The following is an 18,913-nucleotide window of genomic DNA, read 5'->3' as shown; positions in this document are numbered from 1 at the left end:
CCTACGGAATACCCCGCTGGGTCAGAACCAGCATGAGTCGAGGATAGCCGGCCTTCCATCACCCGGATGCTCTTGCGTAAAACGCGTGCAGAGCAGCTTGCACGCCGTCTTCTTAGGCCCCCTTCGCCGGTCCCCAGACCAACATATGAAGGGGACCCGAAATACTTAGAGGGCCTGGGCTTGGGCGAAATCCGCCTCCCTGGCCCCCGCTCGACGGCGGCGGGCTTGCGCGTCTCTCACGCGCCCCGCCGCCTCCTTCTGTGAGATGGTGCACTCGCAGAAGTCGAGCATCGTCTTCCACGACGAGTCGTCGCCGAGCATCGATACCACAACACTCGGCAACGACAAGTCGTTTCCTATTTTTGCGACGAGGACACGGCGCCACCCCTCCCATGCGGGGCAGGCGACGAGCGTGTGCTCCGCCGTGTCCAAGTCGCAACCACAATGGTGGCACTCTGCCGTCGGCTCGGCTCCGATCCGGTGCAGGAACTTACCGAAGCAACCATTCCCAGTGAGCACCTGCGTGAGCCGGAAAGTGAGGCGTCCTCTGTCACGATTCACCCAATTCACAAGAACCGGGCGAATCGCCTCGACGGTCCTACGACCAGCCGAAGGATCGGCCAGCCATCTGGACCATGACTCCAGCACGGACCGCCGAGATTGGGCCCTCCGCGCTCTGACCACACTGGGGCTGGGACGTGCCACGCCCCGGGCACGAAGGTCAGCCCGCCACTGATAGTCAGCAGCGAGCGCCTCCGCTTCCAGGACCCAAGGCGGCGTCCCAGCCAGTACACACGCCGCCTCGAAAGAGATGGTGCGATAACCACGGATGACCAATTAAATAGGTAGATGTTATATTCATACAAATCTGAACGACGATGCAAGTGTTTTCATTTTAATTCAAGCATAGCCTAGCATAAATATAATTTTGACAATGACATTACTACGTTATTATACGTAGAACATACGATAAGTGACGATGCACTATGGTCGTCAATATAATGTTATATAATAGGTGCCGATTTTGATATTTTTTACTTATAACATATGTGTAGGTCGCACAATTGAATGTGTAAATATTAAATATTGAAAAGTAAGATTATTGGAAAATTGAGTGTGATTTTAGCAGCCAAGCAGAGCATAAGAATAGATGGAGAGAAACAGTGAGAAGATAACAGAAGAATCACTATCCTCAACCCTGAAAGAATGACTGAGAAATTTCTTCTTCAACATGTGTCTAGTGTTGATTATTGAAAACACGAATAAAACAACATTTTCTGAAAATAAATCGTAGCTAGATCGATTTATCGCCCCCGAAATCTTATAAGATTAAGATATAAGATCTTATACCTTTAAGCGAGCAGTTCTTGTATATATATATATATATAATCTGAACCTTGGAAACGGCTCCAACGATTTTCATAAAATTTAGCTTACAGGGGATTTCGGGGGCGATAAATCGATCTAGCTACGATTTATTTTCAGAAAAAGTTGTTTTATTCGTGTTTTCAATAATCAACTCTTCCCGACATCTATTGGCGAATAATAATACTATTTTTTCTTAATTGAGGGCAACTAATCGCTTTAAAGACACAACAAGATGGCGGTATCAACAAAAAAAAACGGTCATCATCTATCAGAATTAAGTACCGTTTTTATCGTAAATACAGATTAATTTTTATCATTGATGCGGTAAATTACAGTTTGATAGTTGTACGTACGAAAGTACGATTATGTGGTAGTACATTTGATAATATTTTTTAACAGTGATTTTTATCTGCTACCGTAATACTAATTCGTATTTGTTGAAGTAATATGTATTTGTAAAGATTCTGTGTCTCTTAGGTGGGGCAAAGGGCGTCCACAGTGTTATGCCCTTCGGTCTTGAACTTGAACTCTTCATATAGTTCTTGGTCTTTCCAATGGCTTGAGTGATTTCACGCCAGCTTTACTGAAGACGACCATACATCTTCCTTAAGGATTTCAGTCTATAGATTGTCCTTGTTATCTGATTTTATGCCTTCTGAGAGTGGAGCCAATCTAAATCCATTTGCGGCATCTCATTTTTTAATACAAGGGTTTTTATTTTGCCTATTTCAATATAATATTCATCAATGGTCAGGTGATAGATAATGCCGAATACTCTTCTTTGCTTTGTGTTGGAGGAACCCTTTTGAAAACAAGAAGATGCATGACAAATAAAAAAAAGCGAAAAACTACTCTTACGCTACGCTACTATAGAGTTCCAGTATATTCAAAATAACTTGTTTAACGTGTTATTTTTGTGGATTTTCGGTAAACGGTGAATCTGTGACAGTAATTTTTTTGAACGGTTTCATCATTGCTGTAGGTTGTTAGAGGTAATAGAGAAATATAAAATGAATGTATGTTTTATTTATTTAAAAATATTATACTTATAAATTTAAATATGCTTATTAAAGAAGTCGATGAATGAAGTCACACGGGCATAGGCAGCAGGGAAGCCTATTTCGCAACCGAAACCAGAGCCAAATGATGTAATACCAATCTGAAAAAAACACAATAATCATACTAAATTTATGGTAGTGTTAACTACCCACTTTTTGCTGATTTATTATAAAAGCTAATCGTAATAGGACTTATCAACAAAAAGTCAGACTGATATATGTACATCTCTACAATGTATTTTAATTCAACATCTAGTCGCCTCTTTTCGCGCTTTGTGTGCGGAAACTTTACGAATAAGACAGAAATAATCTATACATTTAAGTAGTCATAGGACAAAACGGTTAAGTACCATTTTCTCCTTTGGTTTGTTAGTCGTTTTTATCTTTCTTATTTTGTTTAGTAATTGAACAGCTTCAGTTTTTCAATAAAATAAAAAAAAAAATAGGCACTAGTCGGTTTTATTTCATAATATCAAATATCAAAAGTTAATCTAAATCTTGATTTGGCATTGATTCTCGTCGAATTTCGAACATTGGGCGAACTTTAAATGACTTTTTACTTTGACGAATTTTATATGACTGCTTTTACTAGACGTATCTTATGACATACGAGATCTACGATATATGTATATATGAGATCTATATCAGAGGTTGTATTCCCCGTGAATTGCCCTGGGCCGCTCGTATTTATGTTTTCGTGTTGAGTAAGTGCCTAAAGTAATTTAAATCAGAATGACTTAAGAAGTTTCAAGATATCTCGCGTCGTCAGAATTTGAAGCACAATAAATGAAATGAAATTTAATGTTAAGCCGCTATCCATGACAATAATCAATCTATATATATATATATATATAAATGAATTGCTGTTCGTTAGTTTCGCTAAAACTCGAGAACGGCTGGACCGATTTGGCTAATTTTGGTCTTGAATTATTTGTGAAAGTCCAGAGAAGGTTTAAAAAGTAGATAAATATGAAAACGCTCGGAATTCGTCGGACGGATTCATTTTGTTTGTTTTAAGTTTATTTTATACAAAAGTTTAAGTCTTTTATTTATAGATTGAGGCACTACGAAGTCTGCCGGCTCAACTAGTAAACAATAAAGAATAAACTATAGATGTCTGTCTATCCTTTGTCAAAGTGTGTCATTTTGAAATCAATCATTTATTGACTTTAGATATTTTGCATTGGTCACGTGACAATAATATTCACTATTTCTAAGTCTATAGAGATGAAACCTTTAAGAATAATTAAACATAAGCAAACATGACATTTGATGCTGTTATTAACTAGATCTTATTGCTTATGTTATTGCCCGAGAAATCGTCTTTAACATTAAACTTTAACATGAATATTTAAAAAAAAATTTTTTTTATGATGTTAATCCAACATTAAATCTCACCAAAATACGACGGTTGTTTCTTGTAATAACAAGAGGGCCACCGGAGTCACCACGACAAGTGCCGACACCACCAACTCCGCTCGTACATAAGTTTGTAGGCTGCAAGATGCCGGGGAACGCCCACGAGCACATGCTGTTATCTATCACTTCCAGGTTCACGCGACTAAGGTATTGGTTCGGCATGATAGATCCAGCTATAAAACAAGACATACGTTGAAAGCGTGAATGCGTAGGACTGCTCATTATGACGAGCTTTGCAGAAGGCCTTTGTCCCTTAGTGGACTAAAGGCTGATGATGATAAATTATTAATATTGTTTGACAGATATTAACTAAAGAGGCAAAAAGTGGAACAATTAATTACACTACAGTTGAAATATTGATATTGAATACCTATAAGGTTTTGTTTAACAATAAATGTGATTCGCTTCTTTTTTTTCCTACCTAAGCTGATAGCCTTGAGAGGCTATTTCAGTGGAACCTTAACTAGTAGGTGAGCTCACGGGGCTCAGGAGCCCACTGAGTTTCTCACCGGATCTTCTCAGTGGGTCGCTTTTCCGATCCGGTGGTAGATTCTGCGAAGCACTGCTCTTGCTAGGGTCAGTGTTAGCAACTCTCCGGTTGAGCCCCGCGAGCTCACCTACAAACGTTAGGGCGAAGCTGAAATAGCCTCTCAAGGCTATCAGCATAGGAAGGAAAAAAAAAACGGGGCTCAAACCTGACGACGTTGCTAACACGAACCCTAGCAAGAGCCGTGCTTCGCAGAATCTACCACCGGATCGGAAACGCGACCCACTGAGAAGATCCGGCGAGAAACTCAGTGGGCTGTGTCTGAGGGTTGTGATTCGCTGTTGACTTCGAGAAACAATAACACTTTCCTTCTATCTTCGTGAGTGTCGTAGTTTTTTCGGATTTCGCGGAATTTTCCTTTGAATTTCGCTGCAAGGTCAAATCAGGAATGAGGTGAGACCCGATTGGCGACCGTGTACTGGAGGATGTAGCGTGGAGAGGCTTAACAAGAAGGACTGATAGCCCGTTCAAGGTCGAAAGAATCCGCGGGATGCAGGTAGCGCAGGGCTGGTCGTTGTAGTGAGGCTTGAGAGAGGCCTATGTCCAGCAGTGGAAGAGTGTGATTTGAAAGATAGAAATGTAACTCACCGTTGGTAGTGACACCAAAACCGGACGCGACCGCAATATATCCAACAAAGTTTTCTTGTAGTTCCTCTCCAGTTGGCAAACTGGCTGTGCCGATTATATCTAAAATTGACTTATTGGTAAGTTTTTTTCTTTTTTATTGCTAGATGGTTTAACTAGCTCACAGCCCACCTGGTGTTAAGTGGTTACTGGAGCCCATAGACATCTACGACGAAAATGCGCCACCCACCTTGAGATAAAAGTTTTAAGATCTCAGTATAGTTACAACGGCTGCCCCACCCTTCAAGTGCAATGTTGTAAATGCAGTTTTGACGTGACAACGTCTTATAATTTGATGGAGCCGGCTGCACGCACGAAAAAACATGACTCATTGAGGCGTTCTATTTAAGGCTTGAAGTGCAAGCGAGAGCGCGCAACTAGCGACAAAGAGGCACAATCGGCCTCCGCGTTCGGCAGCGTTCGACATCTGTCTCTCTCCTACTTGAGTGAGCGATGCATCCGCGTGGACAGCTGCTATACAATAATACATTTACATGTTTTCGTCAAGTATGAAGTTCAGTGAAAAATGAATGTGGTGTCAATTGTCCATACAAAATATCTATCAAACAAATAAAATTAAAATATTCTTTTGAAAAATGAAACCATCCCATCAGGATTTTCTTATGACGTTGTCACGTTCAACTATCGTCAGTAAACCGACTTTCCACACAACCGATTTTTTTTTAGTGATTATGTATATATTACTTCAATAATATTATTAAAAAATGTTTAAATAGAACAGCACACAGTTAATATGGGACTGAAACGCTGAAATATGTTACAAATCTATCCAAAGATGCTTGATTTGACTATCAATTTCACATTTACATTAAATCACATTGTGGAATCAAATCACCATATTTAAAAGAAGATTAAGCTATGGAAGTGTAAATAGTAGCAAAGACGAAAGAAAAAATAATCCTTTTGCTTAATGTTGTTCTTACTTCTGGCAGAGTGTATTACCAACTAGCACGAATAGATGGTGGTATTCTATCTATTTCATCTCCGAACCAGAGACTCATTTTATCGGTAATACAATTGTTATAAAATTGAGACTTCGACCTCATGAGTGAGACGTTGACATGGGCACAATATTTTTAATATCCGGGCTCCGGTAATCACTTGATACTACCTGGACAGTCAGCTCCTCAATACGTGCAATGAGCACTAGAGCAATAAAAAGAATAAAATGTGACGGCCACGAGATTGATCATCTTGGTAATATACCTAAAGAGTATTAAAAGAAGGAAGAAAAAACTTACTCGATAAACCAACAGGACTCGTCAGATGGATGACAGCAACATCGTTGCGGTAAAGAACCGGGAACCAGTCGGGGTGCAGTATAACAGAACTAGTGTCAACCCTGGTGCCTCCGGTAAAGAGTGTCACCGATCCAAGAACAACCGTTATGAGCCAACCTTGATTGATACCATCGAACCAGCAGTGAGCAGCTGTCAACAGTCTGGTAGGGGTAACAAGCGTCGCTCCGCAGACACCCACGTTTACATTATTGACGATGGCGACGATCAGACCGGCCTTAAATAGTATTTGTTTATTTGTCACTTTATATTTCAGACACTTAAGAAACTCTAGACAATGGAACTTTTTTGAAATTTTTGGTACTAGGGCATCTTATAAGCTCGTACGGAGTGGTGCCACCGCTCTGCCTATTTCTGCCGTGAAGCAGTAATGCATTTCGGTTTGAAGGGTGGGGCAACCGTTACATCGAAGACTGAGACATCGAACTCATGTCTCAAGGCGGGTAGCGGTATTAACGTTGTTGATATCTATGGGCTTTGGTGATCAATTTAGACCAGGTGGGCGGCGAGCTCGTTCAACCATCTTAGCAATAAATAAATAAACATTTTAAACGATTTTTGAACGAACGAATATTAAATTAGATCCTTTTATTGAAGTAAAGCACAAATTCAAATGGACGCATATATTCATTGAAGAGTTGTTTGACTAAGGACTGTCCGCTTAACGTGTAGCTCATGATAGCATCTAGCATAACGTTTCAATCGCACTGACCTGGTAAGGGAATTCTCCAAGACTAGCAGGAGAGCCACCAACGATTCTGGTATCCCTCAGACCCGCTTCTTCAGCTGTGCGAATCCTCTCTGCTTCTGGTACACCATATTTAGTGAGGTATCCATAAAGTGGATTTTCGTCTAGAGGTAGCGCCGCGACAGTAGCGTATGCAAGTAGAAACAAGAAGCCCGCACCGAATGTCTTCATCATGACTGTGTGTAGTATAGAAAAGCGTTACACACTTTTATAAGGAAGATAAGTTACGCTGTTGACGTTGGACAGTCCCGATTAAAGGCAATCACTAGCTATACTGCTTATAATAATACGTGTTATTATATGATACCTATCATCAAAATCTATTTGAATGATTCAAATAGATTTTATCAATTAAATAATTTTAATCAATTGTTTTTCTATATCCTAGAGCTGTGTGTTTTTAATTTGTAGGTTTTGAGTGGGAAAATATAATATATTAAAAATAGAAATAAAGGTCCTGACCCAAGCAAACGATTATATTATAGAAGTCATTTAAAATACGTTCGTAAAACGTATCACAAAATATATTTCATAATAATTGCACTACGTTATTATGAGAAATATTTTCCTTAAATACGTTTCTTTGTAGGCCTGAAAAAATTCCGAGGCACTATTTAAAAACTGTTCTATTAATGTTTTTTCACGGATTATATCAAGACAGACAATAACAACTTCAAAGATTTTGTGTTTTTTTTTGCTCTCCGCTTCGTTCGAGTTAGTATGCATGCTAAATTACTTTAAATAATATTTAATAAAATAGCTGCTATATTTGCATAAATCGATATAACTATTCCGGCATATCAATTCTATAGACCAGTACAAAGATTGCCCTGTAGTGGCCTTCACAGTGTATAAGGAGCGTCCCTCGAGTGGTGGGTGAGAGAACGTTCGGTCAGCCTAGATAGCTGCCGGCTAAGCCGGATGGGCTTGCTGACTAAAGTAGAGTGTGGTCCTCCTGAAACTTGGTGAACTACGAAGATTAAACATCTGTGTGGTTGCTCTTCAAGAAGTTAGATGATCAGGCTCGGGGGAATGTCCAATGGATAGTGTTCACAATGGATTTTTCCAAAATCTTCTATGAGACATTTTTAACCAGAACATTTCAAAAAAGTAGAATAATTTAGCTTCATCGGCCGTATTTCTGTATTTCTAAATGAAAATCAAATAAAAAATTCTCAAAATTAAAAATTGATGATCATAACAATTTTTATCATAAGTGATGTAAGTTACTTAAACTCAGGTAAGAATATAATAATATATTTATTTGCTAGGTTGATAATTTATATCAGTGATTTATTTGCTGTTATAATTATTCATGCCCGACGAATTAAGATAGTAATGGATTAATTAATTACATTCAAATCTTTTGATTTGAATGTAATTAATATTTTTACTTAGTTGAAACGGGACATTCTAAAATTCATCAAAAATGCTTGTGATTTTCAAAACTAAATTATCTTCAAATCAAATTTTAAATACATTTAGTTTTATTTTGTATTATAATACATAGTTAAGAAATTTGTTTTAATGGTAATAGATAGTGTTGAATGAAGAAGATGTATGATTGAATGAAGATGTATTCTTTACTTGATTTTGTAAGTTTTTTTTGAGTAAGTAACTCATTTGAAAGTAAGAAAAAAAATATCCTTATACGTTTTTCTAGTTTCTTTCCTTGATTATTGATTAATAACGAATCTGTGCAGGTTGCGGTATGCAATAAATAGCAATAAATAAATAAAAACGTGTTTAAGTACTTTATTTATTTCAACGATAACATTTAAAGGTGTTGATTGAAGAAATTCATGAACGATGTAACTCGGGCATATGCGGCAGGCAAGTTCACTTGGCAACCGAGACCAGAGCCAAATGATGTAATACCAATCTGAAAAACATTAATCATAGTAAGTTTATGACCAAATACGTACCATATTTAATACGCACAATAATTATTTTTATGCCTTTATTAAAATGCACCTTAATAGTTTAGATGAAGAAGAATAAAACTACAATTCGATTAGAAGTTATGGAGAGGGGAAATTTGGGCTGCGTTCAATCCGTCCAAAGTACTACCCGGTTTCTTGCCTCCGTCATGATACTAGTGCCAATAATTTATATCATACGATCATAATTACTCATGATATATGTATTGCAGCCACATGTCCTTGTTTTTATTTTGTTTCCATAAATGAATTCTTATGGGAACGAGGCGTTTTCACTAATCTAAGAAATTAGTCATTTCGATTTACGAAAACAAAATAAAGATACAAATAATATATTTCTTAAATATAAACAACGTATTCTATCTTAGCATTTGAGGAATACGCCAGTACTCGCGTTACCTATTTTAAATGCTTTTCTTCGGGCTTTGTTTTCAAAATATTGTTATATTTTATTTTAGGCACGTCTTACGCTTATGAAAGTGCGAATCTCACCAAGATAGGACGGTTGTTTCTTGTAACAACAAGAGGGCCACCGGAGTCACCACGGCAAGTGCCGACACCACCGCGTCCACTTGTGCATAAGTTTGAAGATTGCAAGACGAAGGGGAAAGCAAATGTGCAAACAAAGTTATTTATCACGTCGAGGTTCACGTGACTGAGGACTTGGTTTGTCGTTATAGATCCAGCTGTAAAACAAGACATAAACTGAATCAAAATTTAAAATACACCTTAATGTTTTTGTCGTGCGACACGACCGTCAAAGAAATAACTAAATTTTGGTTAAATCCTACTGCGGTTTTGTAATTTGTTAAAGTGATATTAAAATTTTGTATATCCATTGTAGTTTTTTAGTTAAATATACTCACAGCTGCTGGTCAGACCAAAGCCAGAAGCGACTGCCGAGGATCCAACAAAGTTTTCTTGTAATTCCTGTCCACTTGGAAGAGCGATCGTATTGATTGTATCTAAAATGTATTTTTTATTTATTACAAATGTAGCACAGTAAACACTTAAACTTCGACAAAAGGCGTTTAGTGTGAAAATACAATTTCGGTAATCTATACTTATAATTATATAATATTATAAACAGGAAAGATTTGTTTGCTTGTTTGTATTGAATAGGCTCCGAAACTACTGGACCGATGCGGGTTTTGGATTTTATTACACAATGTTATTCCTTCACCGTGGAAGTCAATCTTGAACATTTGTTGAGTACGTATTTTATTAGAAAAATTGGTACCCGCCTGGGATTCGAACACCGGTGCATCGCTCAACCCGAATGCACTAAATGGCAATACCAATCGAGTTGTGAGCTGATTGATCTAGTGCCCAAAAACAATAAGTTAGCAGTGGTTCTGACGATGCTCCACTTTCAAGACTTTTATACGTAAAAATACATTAAAAGAAGAATAGGTAATAAACTTACCAGACAAAGTAACGGGACTGGGTAGGTAAATGACGGCCACATCATTACGAATGGTAGCAGGAGACCAATTCGGATGCATTACAATCGAACTGGTCTCAACTCTGGTGCCACCGCTGAAGAGTGTCACGGAACCAAGAACGACCGTTACGCTCGTGCCTTGGTTGGTGCCATCGAACCAGCAGTGAGCAGCTGTCAATAGTCTGTTAGTGGTAACAAGCGAAGCTCCGCAGACGCCCGTGCGTGGTTGTCCATTAACGACGATGGTGATTAGTAGACCACCCTTAAACGGTGTACTTTTATTTTAATTTTTGGTGCCCCTATTTTTTGCCCATTGGTTCAGATGAGATTTGGACATCAAACAACATGTTTCATTTTTTTTTATTGCTAGATGGGTGAACGAGCTCACAGCCCACCTGGTGTTAAGTGGTTACAGGAGCCCATAGACATCTACATCGTAAATGCGCCACCCACCTTGAGATTTTTAAGATCTCAGTATAGTTACAACGGCTGCCCCACCCTTCAAACCGAAACGCATTACTGCTTCACGGTAGAATTAGGCAGGGTGGTGGTACCTACCCGCGCGGACTCACAAGAGGTCCTGCCACCAGTAAACATCACTTTAGTATAAACGTTACAGAATTGAGAAACAAGTTTAAATAAATCTCCAAGAAAAGCGGTATTCGCAAAGTAATCACGGGCACCAGTTGCAACTTAAGATCTCAACTAGTGAGGTATGGAATTTAAATGGAACTGACCTGATAAGGAAATTGTCCGAGAGTAGCAGGAGAGCCACCTACAATTCTGGTATTACTCAGTCCTGCCTCTTCAGCCTTGCGAATCCTCTCTGCTTCTGGTACACCATACTTAGTAAGGTAACCGTATACCGGATTTTCATGCAAAGGCAGTGTAAAAGCACTGCCGTAAGCCACCAGTAGCAGGCAGGTCGCAACGAATGTCTTCATCATGACTGTATAGTGCAGACAGCTATAATTAATGACCTTTATATGGTAAGATAACACGCATTGACGTTAAGCATTTAAGATAAAGAGTATTTATTGATTATACCCCTAATTACGTTATCTAATTGATCTCTATCATCTAATGACGTGGGTTTTAATAAATTAAATATGAATGAACTGTGTGCGTTTAATTTGAAGTTCTTGAGTGAGAAAAGAATAATAAATAAATAATAATAATAAATAAATATTTACTAACAATCACGCCACGTTAACTGGTCCCGTGATAAGTTCGTAAAGGACTTGTGTTACAGGTACCAGATAACGGAAATAAATGTAAGATTTTTATTATACAAATACACATACATATATTTAAATACATCCATAACCCTGGAAAAGACATTTATATTTATCATACAAATATCTTCCCTTGGCGGGATTCGAGCCCGCGACCCCCTTGTGTAGTGACCATGTCACTTACCACTACATCCGACGGCCGTTAATGGTTATTATGTACCTGAAATTAGGTGATGTAATAAAAAATCAGTTGACATTAGGTTAATTTATTTCTACAGTTATTTTTTTCTAAGTTTTGGTAAAGAAAAATGTAGTCGAATAAAACCATACCATCGATATATTACCATATCGATGAGACATACAGACGATTATAATCATTTGGTTAAAATCGCATATACCTAATATGGCAACATTATATTATTAAAAAGTGAGATAGCTTTTATTTTTTTCAGTTCAAAATAAGGCTTATAATTCTTAGCATAAAATAGATTTTGCAAGAATTTCTCATAGAAGTCATGTTTATCTCAAAGTAAATTCCGTGAATACTCTCTCTCTTTTGGCCTGTAAAAATAACTCGGAGACAAACTATCAATCTCTGTTCCTATTCGGTAATTTCGTTTAATAGGCATATTAATATTGCGAATACAATCTATACATATAAGTAAAATTGGAGTGTCTGTTTGTAATATTGAAATAACCGCTTTTTATTAGCCATACTTTTGTGAAAAAGGTATCAAAACATCGGCACAAGTGTATCAAGATACTATTCTTGAGAAGGTAGTGAAGCCCCTTAACAACATCATGTTTAATAATAAAGAATAGTCCTTCCAGCAAGACTCGGCGCCAGGTCATAAAGCTCGGTCTACGCAGTCTTGGTTGGAAACGAACGTTTCGGACTTCATAAGAGCTGAAGACTGGCCGTCGTCTAGTCCCGATCTTAATCCGTTGGATTATGATTTAGGTTCAGTTTTAGAGAGTACAGCTTGCTCTAAACGCCATGATAATTTGGGGTCTCTAAAACAACCCGTACGACTGGCAGTGAACATTTTTCCCAAGGAAAGAGTGCGTGCTTCTATTGATATCTGGCCTCAACGTTTAAAGGACTGCATTGCAGCCAATGGAGACCACTTCGAGTAAGCTTTTTATACTTTAAATTGTTTTATATTTATGTATTAAACTAACACATTGTAAAAGTAATAAATGTTATTTGCAATAGAAATTTTTGGATTTTTAATTGTAACAGTATCTTTATGGCCAGACTAAGTACGGTACATACACCAAAATAATTTTTTTTACAATTTTTATCTGTCTGTTTGTTCCGGCTAATCTCTGGAACGGCTTGACCGATTTTGACGGGATTTTCACTGACAGGTAGCTGATGATATAAAGAGTAAAGGATACTTTTTTAGACTAGCTTCGCCCCGCGGCGTCACCCGCGGTACGACAATAACCGCGGGTAACATCGCAGGACTCAACTATCTTCAATAATAAAATTTAATGTTTCCGAAGCGAAGCGAGGGCGGGTCGCTAGTAAAAAATAAAATTCAACTAACAACAGAACGTCATTCACAATTTTATCTTTCGTTTATTATCTTAACATACACGGTGATAAACGTTAAAGATTGTGTTTAGGTTAGCGTCTCGATCGATTTTATTAAATTTTTGAATGAGTGGCTCATAATATCATATATATTTTTAAACTAGAGAATCCCGGCCACGTTTCTCTGTCACAAAGTATCTAGAAGACATTCACCATTTTGTTCAGACCACTTGGCAATTTATAAACAGTATATCGTAAGATACAGATAGTTATCTCCGAAGTGCTAATAATTTCAACTCAATCGATTAAAAGTAGTATAGAATACGAATAAAAAAATGTTTTGTTTTTCACATATTACTTTATTTTATTAACTAGTTACATGTTTTGATCCGACTTTCTGTAAGTGTCAGCGCTAGGATATGTCCTGCTTCAAATGAGGTTTGTGGACAGTACTTTACGGCAGGCAGCAAATTGGCGATGCCCCTGGTATTGCTGTCGTCCATTGCGACGGTTGGCACTCACCATCAGGTGGGCCGTTTGCTAGTCTACCTAAAAGGGCAATAAAAAGCAAAAAAAGTGGATAACATTGTCATTATACTCAAAAAATTTAGCTGATTGTACTAACAAAAACTGCACAAAGTTGCAACTCGGTTGAAAAAGTAAAAACACACAACACCAATCCTCAAAAATATCAATTTTAATTTAATACGTAATTACTATACCTTCTTTTTAATTATTATGCATTTAAAACAAAAAAACTACAACTATAATTTTCATTTACATTTTAAATAACAAATGCTTATTTTTTAGTATATATTTATGATTTACTTCTAGATTTATCTTACGTGAAATGATATCAAATGTATGTTTTTTTAGGAAACTATAAATTTAAAATTATTGTTTTAAGTGTTGGTTGAAGAAGTCCACATATGATGTTGCTCTGGAGTAAGCAGACGGGAGGCCGATTTCACAACCTAAGGCCGAACCGAATGATGCAATGCCAATCTGTGAAAATAAATCTCTGTTACGTATTTTGAACAAAACAGCTCAATAGCGACGAGCTACTTAAAATTATCGTACGAGCACTGAAAAAACTAGAAAAGCTAGAATAACTAACATGTAATTGCTTCAAACTTTGTACAAACTGAAGTGTTTTAAGAAACACAGTTTAAATTTTTATTATTATATGCAATTGATTAAAAGGTTTGAATACGCAACTAATATTATATCAGTAAATATTTAAATCACTACGGCAAACACAAGCTCTTCTGTTAAAGTTTGAAGAAGGGTAACGACAGAAACGCCTTCCTTTGGAAATTTGGACAACCTAACCATTGCAATTGTTTAATCAGGTGTTGTATCAAAGTTATATGAAGTCGTCGTGGCCTAACGGATAAGACGTCCGGTGCATTCGTGTTGAGCGATGTATCGGTGTTCGAATCTCAGGCGGATACCAATTTTTCTAATGAAATACGTACTCAAATGTTCACGATTGATTTCCACGGTGAAGGAATAACATCGTGTAATAAAGGTGAAACCCGCAAAATTATAATTTGCGTAATTACTGGTGGTATGACCTCTTGTGAGTACGCGCGGGTGGGTACCACCACCCTGCCCATTTCTGCCGTGAAGCAGTAATGCGTTTCGGTTTGAAGGGTGGGGCAGCCGTTGTAACTATACTTGAGACCTTAGAACTTATATCTCAAGGTGGGTGGCGCATTTACGTTGTGGATGTCTATTGGCTCCAGTAACCACTTAGCACCAGCTGGGCTGTGAGCTCGTCCACCCATAAAAGCAATAAAAAAAAAGTTATATATTTCTTACAAATGAAATAACGCCTCGCCTGACTAATCTCTGACTAATCAGTCTGAATTATTTTTAATAATATATTATTTTATATGCATCATTCTTTAACATGTTAAAAGTGCACTAACCACTTAACTAATATGAACAATTCAATTTACAACAGATTAAATCTAAAAAAACAACAAACACAAGTACTAGTGCATACACTAGTACTCCTAATCCTAGATATAAGCATTTAACAAAGGCTACTTACTAATATAGGCTCATTATTCCTGTAAGTAATAAGAGGACCACCGGAGTCTCCACCGCAAGTACCAATAAATCCAAAACCACTGGTACAGATGTTGGATGCTTGCAAAATAAACGGGAACACCAAATTGCAAATATTATTCGAAATTACAGTCAAGCGCACATGACTTAAGAACTGATTAGATGAAATGCCGTTATCTGTAATGAACAATTAATTCACTGTGGTGCTATTGAAAAAAAAAACACAATTTAGTTACTTTATAGGCGACTGTGTTTATACTTAGTTGCAAATGGATAGCTAGATGAATAAAGTCTGGTTTTAAACCTTTTACTAACTTATAGATATAATTCCAACTATCGATTTAATTAAATTTAGATTTATTGGTGGTAGGACCGCTTGTGAGTCCGCGCGGGTAGGTACCACCGCCCCGCCTATTTCTGCCGTGAAGCAATGATGCGTTTCGGTTTGAAGTGTGGGGCAGCCGTTGTAACTATACTGAGATCTTAGAACTTATATCTCAAGGTAGGTGGCGCATTTACATTGTAGATGTCCATGGGCTCCTGTAACCGCTTAACATCAGGTGGGCTGTGAGCTCGTTCATCCATTTAAGCAATAAAAAAAATCTAACTATTGATTTCATTAAATTTAGATTTCAATTAAGTGTTACTATTTCAAGCCTACCATTACTCGTGATACCAAATCCAATGGCAATTGCCGCTTCTCCTTTAAAATTTTCAAACAGTTCAGGACCGGATGGTAAAGCGATAGGTGTAATGATACCTGAAAATTTTATTGAAAATTTATGATGATTTTCAACGAGTCAACTGTTGTCTTATTTAAAAATAAGCCTTCAATTTATAAAACGGTACTCACTTGATGTTTCTACTTCATAGGTTAAATATATCACAGCAACATCATTCTGAACCGAATTAGGGTTCCAATCTGGATGAGCGACAACAACGCTTGAAGCAAGTCTCGTTCCGCCGCTGAACAATAAGCTAGAACCAAGCACGACGGTAAAACGCCATGCTTGGTTTTCACCGTCATTCCAGCAGTGCGCAGCTGTAGCAACCTTTGAAGGATGGATAAGGGATCCACCGCACACGCTAACACCATCAAATCCAATTATATCTCCAATTAGTCCGGCCTAAAGTTTATAAAAAAATATTTTTGTAAAAAAATTTAGTTTACATTTATATAAATTCTAACTATCGTTGTGGTCAAGATTACAAATAGTTCTCATGTCTGGGTTGAGGTACGTGGGTCGATTACTGTCGTTACACCTCTGTATGTTGCTTAATGAAAGAATTTATTGGAAGAAAAATATCTTGAACTTACTTTAAAAGGATATTGTCCAGCGACGGCTGGTACACCTCCAACAATTCTAGAATTGAAATAATTATTTTCATCTCTTTGTATTCTTTCAGCTAAAGGAATTCCGACCCTGGCATGATATCCGAAAGCGCTGTTCCTAAACGTTTCACTTAAATTTATACCACAGACTAAATTTGTTAAGCCGAGAAATATGATGAACTTCATTTCGAAAATAAGCCATGAGTTATAGTAGATATTTTCAAATACGATCTGTAATATAAGATAAATTTGTGATATAGTTAAGATAAGGAAGCGATAGCATATATCCATTAGATGAAATAATGTCAAGATGATATTCCTTGCTTAGTTTGTAAATCACTTATATACATCTTTATATTTAATAAGTACAATATGATAGTGTTACGCCGGTAAGAAAAATGCCATCTATCGCCGATTAGTCGAACGATTAACGAAGGATCTAGTAACATCTAGAACGCTCAAGATGTTCAACGCCATCTATTGTCAGATAGCGGAAACGCAATACTCGACTTGTGTGGAATACTCTCGACGATTCTAGGGATTTCGTCTCGACTATAAAAGCGTTGCAGAGATGGCACGCAGTCAGTTAGTAATCGGAACTACTCGAAGCGACACAGCGAACGAATCACCAAGTGAAGCGGTAGAAACGAATTGAGAATCTTAAAGTGTTTGTGAAGTGTTTTAAGCGTTCTAAGTGCTAATACAGTTTTAAATTTGTACTTCGGTAGAATTTAATTTTTCCCGAACCCCAGCGCGTAACAATAGAAAAGTAGAAAATCTTCCATGAGATTGCATTCTAGTTTTCCCAAGCTATAAACATCATACTGTCATAGAATAAAACCGTAATATTGGAGTATGTACTGCACTAAAAGAGGTAGATTTGCCACGCTATCAAACTTTGCACAGGTTTTCATAAAAGTGGAGTTGAGTTCAATTTAGAGGACAATAACATATTAATGTCAAAATACTTTTATTGTCGTATGTTGGTTTTAATAGTAACGTCTACAAAAATCCACAAACTACAAACAACAATATACAGGATTTGATTGACAGTTCCAAAGAAAAGTACACGGTTGTTGTGTTTGCTTCGTAGATGTGAGTTTGGTTTACCCATCCTTCTCTCCAAAACAATTCCAGTCTGTGCCTCGCACAGGGGACTGTCACTCAAGTATTCTCGCGGAACAAGCCAATGATATTAACCGACCATTTATCTGAGATCCCCTAGTAGTTACACTCCTTTAATCATGGGCCACGAGCTTTGCATGCTGCCAAGAGTTCAACATTAACTGGGCTCTGTTTTGTCTAAAGTCAAACTCTTTAGTTATGCTGACATTGTATTCAGATTCAATTCGGTTGCACGTGTCAGTTGGATTATCTTTCATTTTTGGTCTGGGGAACATGATTGTTTAATGGTAACAAATATCTATCTCAGTATATTAACAATTTTGTGTTCAATCTTACTTAAAATACAGCTAGTGGATTATACGTAACGTATGATAAAGTTTTGATTTTTTAAATAATTATTAATTAACTAGCTGACCCGGCAGACTTCGTAGTGCCTCAATCGATAAATATAAGACCGACGGGGGACACATCAAAGGAAAAACAAAATTGTTATTTTTATTTAATTCCGAGCATTTTCATATTTATCTACATTTTAAACCTTCTCTGGACTTCCACAAATTATTCAAGACCAAAATTAGCCAAATCGGTTCAGCCGTTCTCTAGTTTTAGCGAGACTAACGAACAGCAATTCATTTATATATACCTATACATATATAGATAAAGATAATTTATGTTGGTTGTTTCTATGTTCCATATCGTTCGATTTCTATTTACAATTTTTAATGTAGAGTAAAGTTGCGAAGAAAATTAACTCATGCAAATAGGTATCTTTGAAAGACCTGTGAAAGCGTGGAGGCCGTGTACGGAATTACGATTCGATTAATCGCGGTGAATTCGAAACGTCGTGAGTGGCGGGAACCTCAAACATTAATCGAATTTCGGTCTTCTACGGGCAAACGATCGAGCGTGCGTTAGTTCGCATTACGGGACCTCTCGAAATGCTCGATACTTGAGTGTTCGGTATACGATACCGAGATGTCTACTACGAGTGATTGCACGATGTCGAGGAGTCTTAACGGAGGGCGGATGCAATCCTATTCGCTCTTCGCTAGGACTGCAAAGCACTTCATTGTCAGTGCATATCTGGTCTGTTTGAATGGTTGAATTCAATCTCCGAACCGGACTTCAATATAGATT

The 18,913-nt window shown here is 37.5% G+C and overlaps 2 protein-coding genes across 3 annotated transcripts; both read right to left on the bottom strand.

The window, feature by feature from the left end:
- Positions 1-2,374: 2,374 nt before the first annotated feature.
- Positions 2,375-11,471, bottom strand: LOC101735750 (uncharacterized). Its single transcript, XM_021349312.3, is given in 11 exon segments — positions 2,375-2,527; positions 3,825-4,018; positions 4,981-5,079; positions 6,279-6,552; positions 7,048-7,278; positions 8,775-8,947; positions 8,950-8,965; positions 9,516-9,709; positions 9,890-9,988; positions 10,450-10,729; positions 11,205-11,471. Coding segments are annotated over 11 exon segments (1,875 nt in total). The 5' UTR covers positions 11,415-11,471; the 3' UTR covers positions 2,375-2,422.
- Positions 11,472-13,580: 2,109 nt separating this feature from the next.
- Positions 13,581-17,026, bottom strand: LOC101740147 (brachyurin). Of its 2 annotated transcripts, none has more exons than XR_009975544.1 (5): positions 16,637-16,929; positions 16,172-16,445; positions 15,980-16,078; positions 15,005-15,495; positions 13,581-14,704 (listed from the first exon to the last, which is right to left on the bottom strand). XR_009975544.1 is itself a non-coding variant. In XM_004928239.4 (5 exons), the coding sequence occupies exons 1-5, from the start codon at positions 16,940-16,942 to the stop codon at positions 14,137-14,139; spliced, it is 984 nt and encodes a 327-aa protein (XP_004928296.2). In that variant the 5' UTR covers positions 16,943-17,026; the 3' UTR covers positions 13,581-14,136. The 2 variants fall into 2 exon arrangements, 1 of the variants encoding a protein (XP_004928296.2); XM_004928239.4 differs by having other exon boundaries at positions 13,581-14,247; positions 15,302-15,495; positions 16,637-17,026.
- Between the last annotated feature and the right edge of the window lie 1,887 nt (positions 17,027-18,913).

Source organism: Bombyx mori, chromosome 18, assembly GCF_030269925.1.
Source record: "Bombyx mori chromosome 18, ASM3026992v2".
Taxonomy (NCBI): domain Eukaryota; kingdom Metazoa; phylum Arthropoda; class Insecta; order Lepidoptera; family Bombycidae; genus Bombyx; species Bombyx mori.
Note: the sequence above shows the minus strand (reverse complement) of the source record. Positions and strands in the feature narration are given on the sequence as shown.